General features: G+C 45.8%; 1 protein-coding gene across 1 annotated transcript; it reads right to left on the reverse strand.

Annotated features, from left to right (window-relative positions):
• Nucleotides 1-4,166: 4,166 nt before the first annotated feature.
• Nucleotides 4,167-13,819, reverse strand: LOC134491868 (myogenesis-regulating glycosidase-like). The gene is made up of 2 exons (XM_063295896.1): nt 13,706-13,819; nt 4,167-8,740 (listed from the first exon to the last, which is right to left on the reverse strand). The coding sequence occupies exon 2, from the start codon at nt 8,544-8,546 to the stop codon at nt 6,510-6,512; it is 2,037 nt and encodes a 678-aa protein (XP_063151966.1). The 5' UTR covers nt 8,547-8,740; nt 13,706-13,819; the 3' UTR covers nt 4,167-6,509.
• Between the last annotated feature and the right edge of the window lie 5,486 nt (nt 13,820-19,305).

Here is a 19,305-nt window from a genome sequence, read left to right on the forward strand (position 1 = left end):
ACCCAAGGTCAAAGAAATCAGTACTTTTATTGGGAATAACCAAACTTCACAGTGCCACATGTAAGATTTGGAATTATACAGAACTCCTATTCAGGGGGATATCAAAGAATTTTTTAAAAGGTAAGAAAAAAAAGAGTCCCTTTTGGGGGGGAGATGGGGAGTAGCAAAAACTTGAGAAATATAAATAAATAAATAAATAAATAAATAAATAAATGAAACAGAAGGATTTCAGCGGAAGCTATTGTTCACCAATCATGTTGGCTTTATGCTGTACCCTATAAATAAATGTACCCTTCACATTTTTACTGGGCAATACTCCAGCAGAATTCAGTGGGACTTACGTAACGTGCATAAATGAACATACAGTACATAAGCCTGAAGCTTAGTGAAGGAGCGTCAGCTCCGAGGAGACATTGATAGATCAAACTGGTGAGAAAATAGCGACAAAATTAGCCCATAGCTCAGGAAAGTGTTTAAAAATATTTATTTATTTATATTTATTTTCTATCCAGCCTTTATTATTTTTATAGGTAACTCAAGGCGGTGAACATACCTAATACTCCCTCCTCCTCCTATTTCCCCCACAACAGCAACCCTGGGAGGTGGGTTGGGCTGAGAGACGATGACTGGCCTAAGATCACCCAGCTGGCTTTCATGCCTCAGGAGGGACTAGAACTCACAGTCTCCTGGTTTCTAGACCAGCACCTTAACCCCTAGACCAAACTGGCTCAGTACTTACCTTAAGCTCAGTAAATTCTGCCAGTGTGTTATTACTTAATTACATGTGGTTCAAGTTGTAGATGGGGACTTGGTTCTCCCTCCTTTCCCACCCAAAAGGTCATGTGTAGGGCCAGACAATTTCATCCGAACGGTCTGTACTGGCTGACTCCAAACTACAGGTCCAACAGTCCCTTTCTTCGGGCACGATGTATTATCCACCATTTCTGTTCCCCTTCAGCATGTGTGAGGGACGCGGTGGTGCTGTGGGTTAAACGGCTGAGCTGCTGAGCTTGCCAATCGGAAGGTCGGCGGTTCGAATCTGCGTGATGGCGTGAGCTCCCGTTGCTAGTCCCAACTCCTGCCAACCTAGCAGTTCGAAAACATGCCAATGTGAGTAGATTAATAGGTACCGCTTCGGCGGGCAGGTAACAGTGTTCCGTTCAGTCATGCCGGCCACATGACCACGGAGGAAGTGTCTACGGACAAACGCCGGCTCTTCGGCTTTGAAATGGAGATGAGCACCGCCCCCTAGCGTCGGACAGGACTGGACTTCATGTCAAGGGAAATCTTTACCTTTGCCTCAGCATGTGCCAGTTGTGCCTTGTAAATTATAAAAGCCCAAGGACAGCAGAGCTAAGTCTGAACACCAGCCCGGTTATCTGCCTCTCCCGTCCTGTTTTCTTATCCAAGAGCTACTGATAGGTTGTGCATTTTAGATGAGCTCTTCCCTCCCTGAGCTTTTATAATTCAAGAGGAAGGCACGTTCACTTGAGGACTTTGTACACACCAATGTCCTATGGGAAGGATAAATAAGAAAGCAAGCTTTCACGTGGACAGCTGTATAATGGCACACAGCATGCATTTATTCTAAACTTTCACAGTAAAATGTCGATGAAAAAGGGAACCATGGAAAACTCCAGGCCATTGCTAAATTACAAGGAGTTATCAAGCATGGAGTGGACTCAAGTGAGTCCTAGGCCCTCTTTTTCTGAAGTCCCCTGACCATTCATAAAATGGCAGAGGAAGGGATCAGAATAGAGAACAATAATCTCTGAAGGAATCATAACCAGATTTTGAAGGGGGGAGGGTAATGTTCATTTTAACAAGCAGAATCATCCACAATTACTATTAGCAACTATCAGTCTCTTAATCTCTTTCTTCCTCCTTGAACACACCTTCAGATCTTTTGCCTACAGTTCCTCTCTTAACATCTGATGAGGCAAGCTGGACTGGTGGGGCTCAAAATCCAATTTGGATCAATACTGAGACGACTTTGGACCTCAGCTTGTTAATCTCTGTTTCAGGGTCTTTCCAGGTGCAGCATCTTGTGGGTAGGGTTCATTATTTTGAAGGGATCTAGGCACATCTATAAGAAGTCTGCTGGGGAAAAGGGGCATCCATGAACATTTTCTGGAGAAGTATTCCTAACCCTATTCTAAGAACATTGTGGCTGATTCCTTGGGAGCCAGAGACCACCAGGTATGTCAGTACTGATCTCCACTTTGGTTAGTGAATAAACCCATTTTCTGAGTTTGCAGGACACTGGACCATGAGCTAACCAAAAAGGCTGAATTGGCTCAGCACAATAAGCCACAAAAATCTAACCAAGGTTAACACTAATCAGGCCTAGCATGTTGAGTGACTTCCTCTGTCAGACCTTTTGCTGACATGGTTCAAGCATGTTCACTGAGCGCTTTAACAAGTGAGGTCAAGCATTCCTTTGAAGAACCCATATAACTGCTTCCTATTGTTGGAGATTCAATTCCTCCGTGGCAACAACTTTTCCATTAAAGATGATACTGGATCTTCCAAAGCACGTTATATGCTGGAATGGATCCAAAGGGGAAGGGGTAGGGCCTCTCAGTTGACCCCTTTCTGCCAGTGGGGTCAACCAGGCTTAGCTATTTGCACTGAAATACTCTTGAGAAGCTGGACCTAGCCAGTGCTCCAGAGTAACATTTAACCAGAGGCATTCTGGGAAACAAAAAGGGGAACGAGATCTGTGTGCCTGGCCCTGAAGATATAGGTGGGTGAGAAAAAATTAATAAAGAGGGAAGGTGAGGGCACTAAGAGACACTGACCGATGTGTAAGGAGACAGGAAGCTAATGGTCTTCTTAAGGTCAAGTGTTCAGCTCATCACTGCTTGGTCAAGAATTCTCTTTGTCTAAGGTGTAGTTCTTCCCACCTCTTTTGTTCAGGAGATGCTTGAATTTTGGACTCAGAGCCTTAGAGGCAAAAGCTGAGAACCACCCTGGATGATCTAAGATTGTCTGCAACCTCATGAAACACAGCATGGGGAAGGAGATAATCCTGCACTTGTCCTCACACATACAGACTTCCCATTATTGATCCTAAACAGCTTCCAGGCTTTGTGGTGAATCAGCAGTGGCTGAAATGGAAGCCTCCAGAGAGATGATTTCACCACCCTTGGTTTGAGGCTAAGCAGGTTGAACTCACCACAATCTCCTGGATTTCAGTATTTCATGCATGCCATTTGTGACTCTGCAACAGCTTTCAGTGCACAGGGAGAAAGACACTGGCTCTGTTAGGGCTGTCAGATCCAGATGCAAATCTCCCAGTGCCCACTAGATGGCTGCAGATAGTTATGGGTTTCCACAGGGAACATAGCCTTGGCTTATGTAATTTTGATATGATGCGAAGAAACATACACACAGCACATAATCTGGCATGTGTAAGAATTGGCTTCTGCAAGAGTTCTGGAATGGAATGCTCCTAATCTGGAGTCTGCCTATATATTTCTTTGTTATCATCCAGATATTTGCAGTCCACTTATGGAAACTCTGATCCCCATTCTCAACACACTTAATCCAGCCTATCTTGTGATGAATGTATTTTGGGCAGCACATAGTCACACTAACTGGCCACAGTCATGTTTTGGTGGTAAGAGTCTCCATCCACTTCCTTCAGGGAACACTCATAATCCTATGAAGCCTTGTGCCAAGAGAGTGGGGGCAAAGCTCCATCGTATCACTAGCTCCTTCCCTATTGGCTAGTGAGGCAGCGGTAGGTGTGGCTAAGCCTCTGTCATCAGTGTATGGGAAATACAAAATATGCAGAATAGGCAATTGACTGGGTTGGATGTTCCCATCACACTGCTGACTGGGTATAACTGGTTTCACCCAATGCAATATTGGGTTTGCTTGGCAGTAGAGCCAGCAACCTGCAGCTTATTTGGCTGGCCCATTCAACCGCTTCTTGGAGTTTGTCCATGTACTAACCTTCTTTAAATTTGGAAAAAGAAATATGGTGCCCTGCTGGCACTGATGGTGTGAGTTTAGTCCAGCTTCTCTGGAAAGTGGCAAGTTGGGGAAAATGCATTTCATGGCCTACAAGCTGATCCCCTTTGAGCCAAATTAGACAACAGCTGACAAGCTATGATAGCTTCACCATTCAAATTGATTAAAAAGGATACGGGGAAGTTGGAGATGTTTAATATTAAAATGAAATTTTATTTTATAGCCAAGAGGCCCAAAAAGGTTTAAAATTAAAGGGGATTTTTACTTCTTCGCCAAACTCATCATTTCAATTTTTTTCTCATTTTTATCCTAGTTCCAAAATGAGTCAGGCTAGACAGTATTAGCATTATTATTTATTAAACTTCTTATCCACTTGATACCCAAAGTTCTCTGGACAGATTACAGACCACCATTTACCATCAACTTTAATGAAATCACTCAACTGGGTTTTAATTTTGACAGAAGGAAAACACATTTCCACTTTCTCCCCATGATCCATAACTGTACAAATCCCCCTCTCTCTCCCACGTCATCTGTAAGCTAAAGTGTCATCATCCATCCCTTGATTCAGGTTCTTCACATTGTGCTTGGCTCTTGACTTTCTCACATTGCATCTCTCTTCTGTTCCCAGACAGTGATCTATATTATCTGTTGCATTGCTTTATAATCTTAAATGTGCACGGTTGCGGGTAGCGCAGGGCCCTGGATCTGGGCCAGATGACAGCAAGACCTTAGTTTTCTCTCCCTCCTTGCTGTCATCTAGTGATACTTTGGATTTCTGCAGCCCAAATATGCTACCTTACAAAGGTATTAAATAAGAGGGGAAGGCTGTCAAGACATCTACTGCTTAAGGAGGTATGGAATCAATACCTTTCATGAGCTTTTCCAAGGATGGCATGGTTAACACAGAATTACAAGTAGGTCGGTGGGAATTTAGATTCCTTCCTGAATTCAGAAAGAAACAATCAAATGAGGAATCTTGCCAAGCTTAATGAAAACCGTAAGAGTATCCAGACTGCACTAAGTTGCATTTGTCTTCCAGAAAACAGAAACCACAATCCTCCCTTTTTGCTCTATGTCCTGTTAGCAAGCCAACTTCTGAGTCCCTACCCTGACCCTCAAATGCCACTCTAACCCATAGCACCATGGAGGTCCCTGGCAAGAACTTGCAATTGATCTGGGCCAATCCTTGAGAGCTGCTGCTGAGCTGAGGGAACCTTGGAAAGGCAATAAAATCCAAACAGCCCTTTGAACATAACCCAGGAAGGGCACAAGCAGCAGGAGATCCAGGTAAATTTGAACTTACCAGGTGCTGTGGGTGAAATAATAAATGTATTGAGGATGGATGGATGGATGGACAGACAGATGTGTGTGGGTTAACTATCTGGGCAAGAAAGTGGGTAGGAGTGGAAGGGACAAACAAATGCCTCCTTCCCCAGCTGGTAGCCTTCCAGGTGTGTTGGCACTCCAAGTCCCAGAATTCCACAGCCAACTGAAGCAGCCTCAAAACACTGGAGGTGCAAAGTTGGGAAATATCCAAGCCAAGAGCCGAGGAGCCAGCTCAGCCCACTAACCAAATCTGTGTGGCTAGTTCATTCCTTTGATACCAGCCTTGTCCAAAAGCAGACAGGGAGACATCTCTGCATCTCTATAAATATATACCTGTATTAATTGGATTTATTCTCTTTAGGAAAACAAAGCTTATTTCAAACAATAGCTTATGGTATTTTAAAACTTAAGGCTGGTTGTGCCATAGCCAGGGAGTCCACAGGGGGAATCTGCAAAGTCAAGTTGGTGGCTGTGATCACGTGAAGCCCTACCCCTTTTTTACATATGTGACACATGTAGAGAAGAGTGGAGTCTTGATCATGCATTTGTGATCCCCCTTCTGCAGACAGCCTTGGTCGTAGCAATATTAGATGCCTTCCCAATTTAAAAACAAAACGAAACCACTCTTCCTGGATGGGCTGACATTCTTGCACATTTTGCAAAGGTTTGAAACCAGATTGGGAGCAAATGCTCCCTCCTGTGCCTCCCAGCCAATGACAGTAAACCGGTCAGAAGCACTAAACAGTGGAGTGATTGATAAATCACTAAGGGTTTCGGCCAGCTCCACCTTTGAAAAAAAAAACGGAAGAAAATCATTTGAATACAGGGCAGTCAAACTAACTTCTGAAACCACTGCTTTGAGTCTCAGCTTCCATAGGGGGTCTGAAAAGGCCTTTTGCTGCAGGGTGCAAATCTTTGACAATGTCAGTCTTTTTAGCAGCATTTTTTAATTGCACACACATCATTCAGTCTTGATTCAAAGAATTAACGTGCAATCGTGTCCTATTTCCCCCTTCTACCCTCTGAACCGATTAGAATTATTCCATGTTAGGATATCACAGTGTTTCTCAACCTTTTGGGGAATTCTGGGAGTTGAAGTCCACACATCTGAAAGTGGCCAAGGTTGAGAAACACTGTGACACCAGAATAAGGCAAGGTGACTTTTGTGAAGTTTGAAAGCTAGCAGTGTCAGCGGACGCAGCTTAGGACACCCAGACGAAGTAAGCAACCTCATCCAGATCAACAGGATAGTCCGTTATCAAGGTGGGAGTTTTTTCAAACAACTCTCCTTTGTAACTGCGCCATTTGCCCGCCGGGATGTAGATGTCTCGTTCCTGTTTCCCCATCTCCAAGACAGGAGCCACCATCAGGGTGTCGCCAATGAGAAACTGGGAATCGATTTTGTGAGCAGACTCGTCCCCGGGAGAGATCCACCAGATGGGCCGTATGATGGGATCCCCCGTGTCCGTGATCTCTCCGGCCAGCTCCAGCAAGAGGGGGGCCACCAGGGACTCGTGAAGCCTGGTGAACTTCAGGGCAATCTCTATGACCTCTTTGTCGTAGAGCCAAGGGGGGATGGAGAACTGCATAGACGGCATGAAGGCGGACAACTCCAGCCAGCGGATGTAGAGCTCTCGGTCTGGAATTTCAACAGCCCCATCGGTTTTGTTGGGAAAGAAATTCCCTCCAATCATGTCAGCGGATATGAAAGGGTATCCCAACATACTGATAGTCAGGACTGTAGGGATCAGGGATTTCAGCCCAAGTTCATAGCCCCACACCGAATCCCGGTCAATGATCCGGAAGAAGCAAGAGATATTCTGTGATTGATAGCCCACTCTCACCTCCGCCAGTTCATAAAACGGAATGGCCATCTCCGTGTAGCGCCTGGACCAGATACTGGGGTCCGACAAAGGTCGGAAGGCGCTGAACTGTTTGGGAAGGTAGCTTGTCTCCCCAGCATCAAATTTGAAGGACGATATGCCGTACTTACTGCGGAGCTGTCTCAGCTGGCTCTGGAACCAGTCTCTGGCTGAAGGGTTGGTGAAATCCAAGATGGCGCCAATGCCATTCCACCACTCGACCATGGCGGGGAGTCTCCCTGTGGGCTCCTTGATGAAAAGCTGCTTCTCTATCCCCACCCCAAAATTTGAGGAATTGTAATTTATGAATGGGTGTGTCCAGAGGGTGATCTGAAACCCCTCTTCTTTGAGCTTCTTGAAAGTTTCTGTCACGTTAGGGAATTTGACGGCGTCAAAATCAAAGTCGCCGTACGCTTGTGTATAGGTGTCATCTATCTCAATATGGCTGCAGTTGAACTTATATTTTTTGATATTTTCTGCAAAACGCAGCAGTTTATCCTGGTCAATGTCATTTTTGTACAAGGCCCAGGTTGACCAGATTGGATACCTGAATGCATTCTTTGAGGGTATCTTCGAAGGCTTGTAGAAGTATTTCCGCACCATGTATTTGTGGATAGAGGTGACGTCAGAACCTATGCAGACCCGGTAACTCAGCTCAGGGAAAGGCTGCTGACCCAAAGGAGGCTTATAAGGAGAGTCTTTATACCTGGCTTGGAAAACAAGAGATGGTTCAGTGGCATTGAACCCCAGGTGGAAGGGCACAGAGTCATTGATCTTGATGGCTGCTGCTTTGGAGGACAACCAGTATCTCTCCAGGATACCCCCAAAGCTGTTCCTAAAGGAATACACGTCGCTGGTCACAAAAGGCATGGGTTCCTGGTATCCCGGCAGCTTGATTGGCCAGTGCTGGACACTCATTTCACAGCCCCCGTACCAGAGGGCATCTCCCCAGAACATTTTATGGTCCACCACTGTGTCCACCACAAACTCTTCCCAGCGCACACGGTAGCAGATCACAGTGTCTTTGGGGTTGACAATCTTTATGAAAAAATTGACTTTCCCTTTGTCTGTCCGGGTGCAGGTTAAATTTGCCCCTTCCCTGGAGCAGGACTCCAGGTCAAGGAGACCTGATTGGAAGGCCACCCTGAAGACCAGCTCGCCGTTCTGGTTCTTGATGGTGAATCCATCCTGCCGCAAATCCATCTCTTCCGTCTTGAGCCTCTCTGCCTTCCGGAGGGAAGCCACATAGTAGCACCACGCAACCACTGCGGCGATAAACAAAACAAGGCCCACCACGATGGCAGCAATCATGGGCTTCAGCTCTTTGGCTGGCTTCTGCTTCACTGGGGTGAAGTTCTCTGGCAGGAAGGTATACATTGTCCCGTCTTATGTCGGGTTGCTTCCCAAGGTGGTGCCAGTCTCTGATTCTGGGTGCAGGGCTGGCAGCATAGATGCTGGCTCAGGGTTCACCTTCACCTGCTTGTTAAAGAGTGGCCGGCCAGCTCATTCACCCCCTTCAACCAAGGCATTTGTCCTCATCTGAAGAGGTACGCTGAACAAAACGCCATTATCTGCCCAAAAGAAAGACAGACAAAAGAGAAAGCTGAAGAAAGGTCAGGCAGATATTCTCTGAATTAAATAGCCCATGTCACCTAAGACATCAAGAGCCAGTGCTGTGTCATGGGTGAAGCAATGTTGGACAGAACTAGGAGGACCCAAGGGTGACTTGGGGACAGCTACTCTCTTCCTCACAGCAGAACCGACCTCCCTGGGGTTAATTGTAATGGTGAAAAATTGGAGGCAGGAAGGCCATATATGTCTCCTTGAGCTGTTCCTGGAAGAAAAACAGGATATAAATCTAACTAGTAAAACTAATTAACCAGGTAAGTTAAAGACTAGCATTTGAACAGTTGGGGAGGCTTGGTTCGCTTCTCCGAATGGGTTTGTTGACTTTGTGAATGGTTCATTTGAGAGGTTTAGATTGCTTGATTATTCCAGCAGTCCAAGCGGGTATTTTCTTCCAAGTTAATTCAGCCATCTAATCTCTGTGTTTTGTTGATCAAATGAATCTAGCAGTCAGCGTCTCATAACATGCTAAGTGTTTGCTTGTCCCAACAATGTCTTGCTGAACGAACTATGGATGGTCTGTTTATGCTGAGCCATAAATCATGGATCACAAACCACAAGCCTAGGTTTAGACAGGATCCCACAGAAGTAAACAAACAATATTGCATGCCCAGCTACGACTCCATCAACCCCTGTCCCTGTAGACAGAAGGCTTCACTTTGCTTTCACATGTTCCCTTGGTGGTCACCTGAATGAGGGTAGACTCAGAGTGAAACTTCCTACTTCATTTGTTGAGGAACTACAAATCTTGGGAAAGGTGGGGGGACAGGCCCAAGGCTCCCCACACTTACTCTTAGGAGGCACACACAACATGTGGCTTTACCCATCTTGTTTTGAACACCGTTCCCCCAAAGTTCTTGAGATAACTGCCTCCAGCATGGGGCAATTAATTTGAACAAACCCCCACTTGTGTTCCCATTTTAGGGCTATGAGATCTGGGCTGCATTAATCCAGATGCCCCCTAGATGGTGGCCAAGGGGCTCAGACAATAACTCTGCTGCCATCTCAAGGTCATCCAGAGTTTGGCAGCCCAGATCTGGTGGCCCTACAACTATAGATAATTCTGTAAAATACTTGTGTTTGTTAAAATATAGCATATGTCCTCAGTTTTTTTTCTGATAAAACAAGAGAGAACAGTTGGCCCAATCTTGCTGCAAAGAACCTCGGGCCCAGGATCGTTCAGCAGGAGCTATGAATGGCAAGCCCAGCATCTTGATGAGGCCTGTGCTAATTAAAAATGCCCAAGAGGGCCATAAACTCGCAAATCAGATCCCTCCTTTAACTGGAAGAATGTCTGACCCAAGCAAGCCTCAAGTTTCTGCTGGCATTGGGGGACCCTCCCTATATGATGTCACAGCCAAATGCCACCACCCAGGGAGGTCAGTCCTCTTTGCTACATAGCACACAGGCTTCTTCTGGCATGATGTTCCTTCTCAGACTCTGCAGCTGTTGCCTTCAACTGCAGCAGCTGCCAAGTTGGGGGTGTTAATTCCATTCTGCCAAGGCCGAATATTTAACTATTCCACTTGGCTGAGGTCTCTTTACTTTGGCCAGACACAGATCCCAAGTACAGAAATGGATTCTTGAATCATCAAGTCCTTGAAACATGTGCAAACACTTTGGATGCATTCACCCAACACCCTTAACCAGCTCTGGAGAAATCCCAGGGCTTGCATTAACTCAATTTGGTTGTGATAAGCTCGGTTAGGATTTGGGTGGTGCAGCCTTCTAACCAAATCCAGGGTGTTTAATTAGTTTATGATTCAACATTTTGTGCAACCCCAAGAATGGGTCAAATCTTTAACCGGGTGAAGCATATTTCATGAACACAGCTCCTGTGTCCGTCCGTTTCTCTTTCACCCACATGTCTGGGTTTTCATAAACCACAAGCCAGGACAGTCTTTGCAATCTCCACATATTTGGGGTCAGCAGTTCTAGAATTCCCAAGTAGCAGCTCCCGTGCTTTTCAACAGAACCTGGTTGGCTCAGCAGCACTGAGACTGCAACTCCCCAAACCATCCTCAAGAACATGCTGCCACTGTTTTAGAATCACTTGCATTAAAATGCTGCTGGGGGGGAATCGTAAAACGAAGCAGAATGTAAATTAAATAAATTAGGTAACAGAAGCCTTCAAAATAAATTCTAAAAGGTGCCAATTTCAGTTTTTTCTAGGGAATGATTAACAAGCGCTTTCCACTACTACATCAGAAACTGCAGCGGGCGGAAAAATACAGTGGCCTATTTAGCTATGAGCTGGCACTAGCTGCCAGCAACACATGACACCTGTGTGGTGAGACCAGTCCTGGCTGCCAGTAGGTTTCTGCCTGCAATTCAAAGCACTGGCCAAATCTCCATATGGCTTGGCTCCTGCACACCTACAGGACCCCCGAGTCCAAGCAGGGACGACCTGTCCAAGGACATCCTCCCGGGAGAAGCTGCCTGTGGGACCCCGCTGTCAGGAGGGGAGGGGGCTGAGGCTAGAATGTGGTGCTTTCCTATTGGTGGAAAACTCTCCATCTCTCTGCCTCCCATGGATGGTTTAACTGGTCTTCTGGCACACTGCGGAGGGTTGGATCGATGATCCCGGTAGCTCCTTGCACTTTTACAATTCTACAATTTAGAAGCTAGTTCAAAATACAGCGGGTAAATTGCTCACTGGGACTGGCCGATACAATTACAGGTAGTCCTCGACTTACAACCACAATAGGGACAAGGTAATTCATTGTCGAGCGGTGCGATCGTTGAGGCGTCCCGTGACCGCAATGTGCAACCTCCTGTCAGCTTCCCCATTGACTTTGCTTGTCGGAAGCCAGCTGGGAAGGTCACAAATGGCGATCACATGACTGCAAGACGCTGCAACTATCTTAAGTGCGAGCCAGTTGCCAAGTGCCTGGATCGCGGTCACACGACCTCAGGGATGCTGCGACTGTCATAAATGCGAGGACTGGTCACAAGTTACTTTTTTCAGCTCTGTTGTAACTTCAAACTGTTGCTAAACGAATGGTCATTAAGCGAGGACTACCTGCATGCCAGGCTCTTTCTGGACTCAATTCAAAGTGCTGGTTTTGAACTTTGAAGGCTTCAACGGCTTAGGGCCTGGTTATCTGAAGGAGCTCCTTCTCCCATATGTACCTACACCAACCAAGCTTAAGATCATCTAATGAGGTCCTCCTCCAGGTCCCTCACCAAAGGAGGTGAGGTGGCCTCCATAACAGGGCGACCTTTTTCTGTGGCAGCTTCCCATTGAAGGAATGCCCTCCCCAGAGAGATCCGACTGGCCCCCACATTAACATCATTTTTGCACCTGTGAACTCCTTTCTAATTCCCCAGGGTTTTTAATGGGCCTTTATTTGTATTTTAAACTCTATTTTAATTTTTACTTTTTGAAAGACCACCATGCTGCTGACTAGCTTATCTGGTGTTTTTCTTTTGCATTTTATTGTATATGTTTTTAACTTAGACTGTATTTTTTACATGCTTTATTGTAAACTGCCCAAAGAACTTTTGCTGTTGGACACTTTAAAAAAATTAATAAGTAAATCTTCTGACTTATTGAAGGGGAATCACTTTCTGGAGGCTACTGAAGGCTGAACACTTCTAGAGGACTTTGGGGATGTGACTGCTTGCCATCAGTATCATGTTTTTATTTTTTGTCCTGTTATAGTTAGCCTTGCTTGAATTCTATGGGCTGTTTGGGGTTTGGGTGTTATTAGGGTTCTGGGTTAAATTTATATATTTGTAATTTTTTCCCCTTACTGTATGTGTTTTATTATAATGGTGTTTTTCTTACCATGAACAATTTTATTGTATTTTATCTTCTTGTAAATCACCAAACTAGACGGCATACAAATTTAATTAATACAATAATGATGATAATGATAATAATTTCAGCTACCTGAGTCCGTACTGTAGGTCAGTGTTTCTCAACCTTGGCAACTTGAAGATGGGTGGACCATACTGGCTGGGGAATTCTGGGAGTCGAAGTCCAGCCATCTTCAAGCTGCCAAGGTTGAGAAACACTGCTGTAGGTTAAACCCAACAGATGAAGACAAAACAGGTAATAATTCCTCACAAGTCCTCCCAGTGTGGACTAAATAAAGCTGTTCATCTCTTTAATTTTGCAGCATTTGGGCTTTTTCCACTAAAGAGATTAGGATGGTATTAGAAGAAATTAGCCTCCACAAAGGAAAGATTTTACCAATATAAATGTTTGGAAGCCAAGTGCTATTAACACAGGCCTGGTTTGATGGGGAAGAATGAAGCTGGGTCATCTTTCTACACCTTGTTAAAGATGTCACCTCTGAAAAACTGCAAGTAAGTGTGATCTCATCAATCCAATTTGCATGCATTGTCAGGGGTAAGAAAACAGCAGTCAGGGAAGAGGCATTGGGAAGAACCAAAGTAACCGTAGGTGGAAGGTTACTAGCTGTTAGTAGCATTCCACTAACATATATGCAAAAGTCTACACTGAGCTACAGTTGTTAGAATCACTGCTAGGTCTTGTGGATCAGCTTAGCAGAAAAACACCTAGTTTCACCTTGTGTTTTAGCACGGTGTGCAACAGAGGGATCCCCAGGGTGGAAGCCTGCTTTGAATTCCACACAAAATTATTTGTTGGAAAGAGAAGGAACAACGCCATTTCTCCTTGGACAGCTGCCATCTATGACTTTTATGGATGTCTGAATTCACAGGGGTCGTGCAACCCTGAAATAGAGGGAGATCTGCTACTCGGGAGAAAGACAATGACCGAGCTAGACAAAACCTTAGAGGCACCACATTGAAAACAGACTATGGTTTGTCAAGGTTTTTCCAACTGTAACACATGGCTGTGAAAGTTGGACCATCAGAAAGGATAAATCAGAAAAATTGATGCATTGGAATGTGATGCTGGAGAAAATTGTTGGAAGTACCTTGGACTGCAAGAAGGTGAATCATTCAATATTAGACGAAGGAGGACCAGGCTGCTCACTGGAAGTGCCAACAATGATGTTCAGATTTTGGACACATAACGCAATGGCAAGTGCTGCTGGAGCAGACCATGATTCTTGGAAAAATCAAAGGCAAATTAAAAAGAGGATGACAGAAGATAAGGTAGTTAGAGCCTATTGCTGAAGATACATGTGGGAGCTTGCAAAAACTCAAAGAAGCTGTTATGGATATTCATCAGGTTGCAGAGTCAGAAGCCACTGAACACCTAACAACAACCAGTAGTTGCTTTGGAAAAAACTCAGCCGCTTCTGCTTTGGAAACAGATTACACCAACTGCCTGACTGGAAAGACTCACTACTTGATTATTAATCCCATCACTTCTGGGCATGACTTCCTCTGATCTCCAAGCCAAATATTGAGAAATGCGTGCTGGAGTTATTAGTATATTAAGCCTCCTGATTTGAAATGAGGTTCTTTTCACACTCTCAACAGAAGGTTTTGGCAGCAGTCGTTAACTGGAGGGGAAGAGGTATCTCTGCCACGGGGCACCGGTGCCAAAGGGAGCAGGATGCATTTCAGCAGCTTGTCCCTGCCTGAGTAACCCCCCTGACCATTTCTGGAGGGTAGGAACGCATGATGTCGTCCTCCACTTGTGTGCAGAAAAAAGAGGCAGGGTTTCCATTGCACCATTGCGGCTGCCATTGTGACTTTTTTGAGCATGCCCTGCAGACACCGCTGATGGGATGAAGTAAGGAATTCCCAATCCTCGTGGCTGCTGGTGACATCAAGTTATTTAGCTCAGTGTTTCTCAACCCTGGCCACTTTAAGATGTGTGGACTTCGACTCCCAGAATTCCCCAGCCAGCTTGGCTGGCTGGGGAATTCTGGGAGTCGAAGTCCACACATCTTAACGTGGCCAAGGTTGAGAAACACTGAGCCAGAAACAATGAGAAAGGGTTCCTTTCCTAGCATAATTCGGTTGCCCCGACTGTGCCCAGGCACAAGGAAGTGGGGCAAAGCTACAAGGAATGGCCCAGGAAGGTCCAGCTCTGCTCCACTGTCAGAGGAAGTCAGGCCAGGCCAGGAAAACCCTCAGAGGCAGTCCCAGGGCTCAGCAATGCTGGAGCCCAGAGGGGAGCTGCACCAAGTACGTGGAGAAGAGTCCAAACTCCAAATTCTTGCAAGCAGTTTAATTTGGGCTTTAGGAAAAAGGCGCATTCCCCATTACGGCTACACTGTGTAGTAGCAGCGGCTCTACCCTGCTCCCAATCTGCTGACAAATGCCTTTTTCTTTTTAATTTAATTTAATAACTCTCTTCTTTTAAGAGAGTTGGAGTTTGGGAAAGGCAGGAACAAGAGGGGGACATCTGGCAAGCCCAGGCAGCCCGCGACAAAGAGCTCTTTCATGGGCCCTGGCACGTGCTTTCAGGGAGACTGCCAAACACTTGGCTGGGCTATTTCGGACTCTGGCCCTGGAAGGCCAGCTCTGAGAATGGGCTTTTGCCACAGGGGCTGTCACTGGAGGAGCTGGGACTGACCCACAGAAACTGGGTCAGGAGGCATTTTCCAAGGAGAACAGCTTTTACGCATGGTCAGCTCCACTTTCCAAGGGCACTGGTCAAAAAAGTCAAGACGATGGCCAGGATGGTGCAATTGAAGCTCCGCCCTTTTTTACGTGTGTTGCACATGTGCTTTTCATGGGTGTCATGCGCAATGCACACTGAAAAGGGCAGAGCTGCAATGCACTGCTGTGGCGGCCACCTTGACTTTTTTGACTACGCCCTGCGGACATCCCTGAAAATCGTACTAGCTCGGGTCCGTTCTCCAGCAATTCCAATCCTGTTTTCTCCGCGGGGAGCCCTTGCAAGCAATTTTAAGAGACTTGTCCGTATAGACCTCCTTCCCACACACGCTTTTTTCTCACACATCCTCAAGTAACGTATTTTTTTCCTCCACTGATGCCAAGGGACCGCTAAGGAGGGCCATGTGGGGAAACTGAAAAGACAAAGTGCTCCAAGGATTATAACTGAACGGATGAGCTTCACTGCCTTGAATGAAAAGCACAAGAGCCCCTGATAATGTCTTTGGATGGGGTCACCTCCAAGGGTGAGGATCAGGGCAAGGGTGGACCCCTGGCCAACAGTTTTAGGAGGAAAAGGGGCTTCTCCAGCAGGTTGGAAGTCTTTACAAAAATGTAAGGAAGCTGGACTCCTTGGGACTTTTCAACGGTGTTCCATTTTGGGTGGTTTTGCACAGGATGCAAATCCCAGGTTATGCTGACCGTCATTTGTGGAATTAACTCAATCGTTGGAGTTCACACAGCAACTGAACTATGAACTAGCCACAGTGACAGGGAAAACACGAACTGTGGCTCGCTTTGCCTGACTCACTGCCTGCATTCACATGCTAAGTCTCAGTTAAAGGCTCAGCACAAAATGCAGTTAGTTTTAACCCTGGCTGGCTTCTTTTGTGACATGGGGTGTCCTTTGAACCCAGCCTGGTTGGTTTATGGTTTATGGTTCCATGATGGCTCTTATGCAGGAAACAAGTTAGTTCAGGAACCAGGCTAAGCAGTTCGTGTGAATGTTGCTGTGGAGCCCAAAACAAGCCAGCTACACTGATATGCCCTGAAAACCCAGCGGGTGCAGGGTTGAGCAATAACAAGACTTTGGGCCCAGATTCTGCCCCAAGCATCCGCAGGGGCCACCATCTTGCCTTTCTTGCCCCCCTCCCATGGATGCTGCTGGTCCCGAACACCCTCCTTTAGCTTCCCCACAAAAGGTAATTGTGCAGTGAGGTCAGCTGCAACAACTCCATTGTTTTCCTTGTCTTCAGGGTACTTCTGCGAAACACGGCTGACAGGAGCTGAGTACATTCTTTTATCTTTCCGCCCACAACTCTGAAAAATCAGCTTGTGGGTGAAATGACTCCTGTGCTCATGTCAGAGCTGGCATGCGCCTGATGTGATTGCTGAGTGTGTGCCCTGAGTGAGTCAACTGGAAAACATCTTGCATAAAAAATTTAAAAAAAAAAAACACCCAAGGGCCAGGCCAAGACCCATCTATGCACGATGTCTCCTATTGCTAATATTTGCTCACATTCAGCCTCTTTAATGCCCATTTTGGCTTCTCCAGGAGCGCCAGGACCCAGATTGGAGCCCTCCCCTTAATTAAATGCTGCAGCCCCTTCTTGCTCTGAGGAATGACGGGAAATTTAAAATGCCCAACCCTCACATGGGTGCCGTGTGCAGAACCTGCCCAACACCAGGGGGGGGGAAATAAACATGGACAGTAGGGGGTATCTGTGAGGGTCAAAAAAGTCAAATGGTGGCTGTGACCATGTGATCAAAGCCCCGCTCTCTTCTTACATGTGCCGTGGGGGCTCTGATTGTGCACCCGTGGCTTCTATCTTGACTTTTTGGCCCCCTCTCGAAGATGTCCCTGATGGATGATGATTACCCACGAGGCCAGTGCTAAACTGAAGTGGACTCAGTTCTCCTTGTCCACCACCAGGACGTTTGAGATCTACTATGTAAACATGGAAAGCTGTGATTCCGTGTTCTTCAAGCTTGGCGACTTGAAGATGGGTGGACTTCAGCTCTCAGAATTCCCTAGCCAGCCACGCTTGAAAAACACTGCTGGGACTGCCCAGTGGAGGGAAGTTCTCCTGGAAGGAACAAAGGTTCCTCGTAAAACTTTATTGGGAGAGTGGAATGTTTGAAGGACACAGCATCTGGATGATCTTTGCACAACCCAATCTTTGCTGTTTGCAGACAAAGAAAACCTAACCCAGGCACTCACCTTTGTTCGCCTCGCTCTCTGATCTATTGTGCAAAAAGCAAATTTGTTTTTTGTTAACGGGCTGTTTTTCACCTGTTACTTAGCTGTTTCCTTTAGAATAATTATGGGATGTTCCAGTAATTACAAAAAGGGGGGGGGGCAGCAGCATCAGCAAGTTGATTTATTTTCATGGGGCTTTTCCTGGATCCCAAGAAGCAGCCGCTTCACACCGCAAGCGGGATCACACTTGGTTTCCTGAGATTTCAAGCAGTTATCAGAAATGGGGGCCAGTTCAGGAACCAGCATAGGCACACTGTAACCCAGCCAGTTTGTAACAGGGGACTCCTTCTGGCCCCTTCTTAATTAAATATTAAATTAAATTAATTTTTAATCTATTTCTCTATGTGTCCTCCTCAATCTTCGGTCCTCTAAATAAATAAATATATACACACATACACACACGTTATAAACTATAAATTTATAATAAATTAAATATCTTTCTTCACCATGGATGCTGGCCTGCTCCCTGCCTGTAAGGGAGAAGCAGATGACATCACCACACTGTGCAGAACCCAGAGGGAGAATACCCATTTCATTAATATATTCATCAACTTAGCCAACAGAAGTGGGTAAGCAATTCCTGCTTTTGCCCCAGCCATTTTTCCCCTCTCCAGCCTTCTGCTTTCTGCCCTATTGTGCTAAGCCATGACGCATTCAACAAGCTTGGCAAACTCAAGATTTGTGTGTGTGTGATGGTTAATTCCACGCCAGAGAGAATAAGGTTGCCAACCCCCTAAAACAAAGTTCCTCAAGTTTGGCAACTTAAAGATGGGTGGACTTCAACTCCCAGAATTCCCCAGCTGGCTAGGGAATTCTGGGAGTTGATCCACATGTCTTCAAGGTGCCAAGGCTGAGAAGCACTGCTCTACAGGCTCCACTGGCCCAAAGCGCGGCCCAGGATGGGTGCTCTGGGCCCAGTTAAAAAATGGTCAGAAAAGTCAAGCAGATGGCCACGAGATGCAACGGATATAAAAAACAGGAGGAACTTCAACCACCCTGCTGTGGCTGCCACCTTGACTTTTTTGACCTTACCTGCGGATACCCCTGCGTGCAATCAACACTTTCTCAGTAATAAAAGGCAAAGCCCGCCCAGGAGTTGAGCTCAATTCCCAGGGATCTGGTGGACCCATCCAGGCCGTTGTTGTGACCACAGGAGAAACGGTTTGCTACTTGCCCTCTTCCAAGATGGTTTTGTGACTTCTTAGTCTTGTGTACAGCCTTGGGAGTTTCCTAGTGGTCTCCCATCCAAATACGGATTTATTATTATTATTATTTAGTATCCATCACCAAAAGTTCCCAAATATTTGTTTATTTATTCATTCAAATCTTGAGGCTACCCAACTTGTTGACGACTCTGGGTGGCTTACAAATAAAGTAAAAAAAAAAAAAACATTAAAAAGGGGGACATGGCCGACCAGAAGAACAAATGCCCAGTCTCAAATGAAACAAAACAACTAACTAGAAGGGGCTGATGAAGTTTGACCCTGCTCCGTTTTTCCAGATCAGCCAAGGTCAACTCAGTGCTGCTGCTTGCTTAGCCTTGCACTTTCTCAGCTATTTGCCACTTTGAGGCCACCAATGTTTAACTCAGTACTAAGAATTCACTGTTGCTTATTGCTTTCTTTCCCCCCCCCCAAGCACTTTGGATGTTAATGGGCTGCTAAACAGACTGTTCCCATCCAAGGAGTTTAAGAATGCTGTATTTATTTATTTACTAAAAAACAGAGGCTTATTTTATAATGG

Source organism: Candoia aspera, chromosome 2, assembly GCF_035149785.1.
Source record: "Candoia aspera isolate rCanAsp1 chromosome 2, rCanAsp1.hap2, whole genome shotgun sequence".
NCBI lineage: Eukaryota > Metazoa > Chordata > Lepidosauria > Squamata > Boidae > Candoia > Candoia aspera.

Coding starts and splice junctions, on each gene's coding strand:
- LOC134491868 (XM_063295896.1), bottom strand. CDS start 8,546: ATGTATACCTTCCTGCCAGAGAACTTCACCCCAGTGAAGCAGAAGCCA.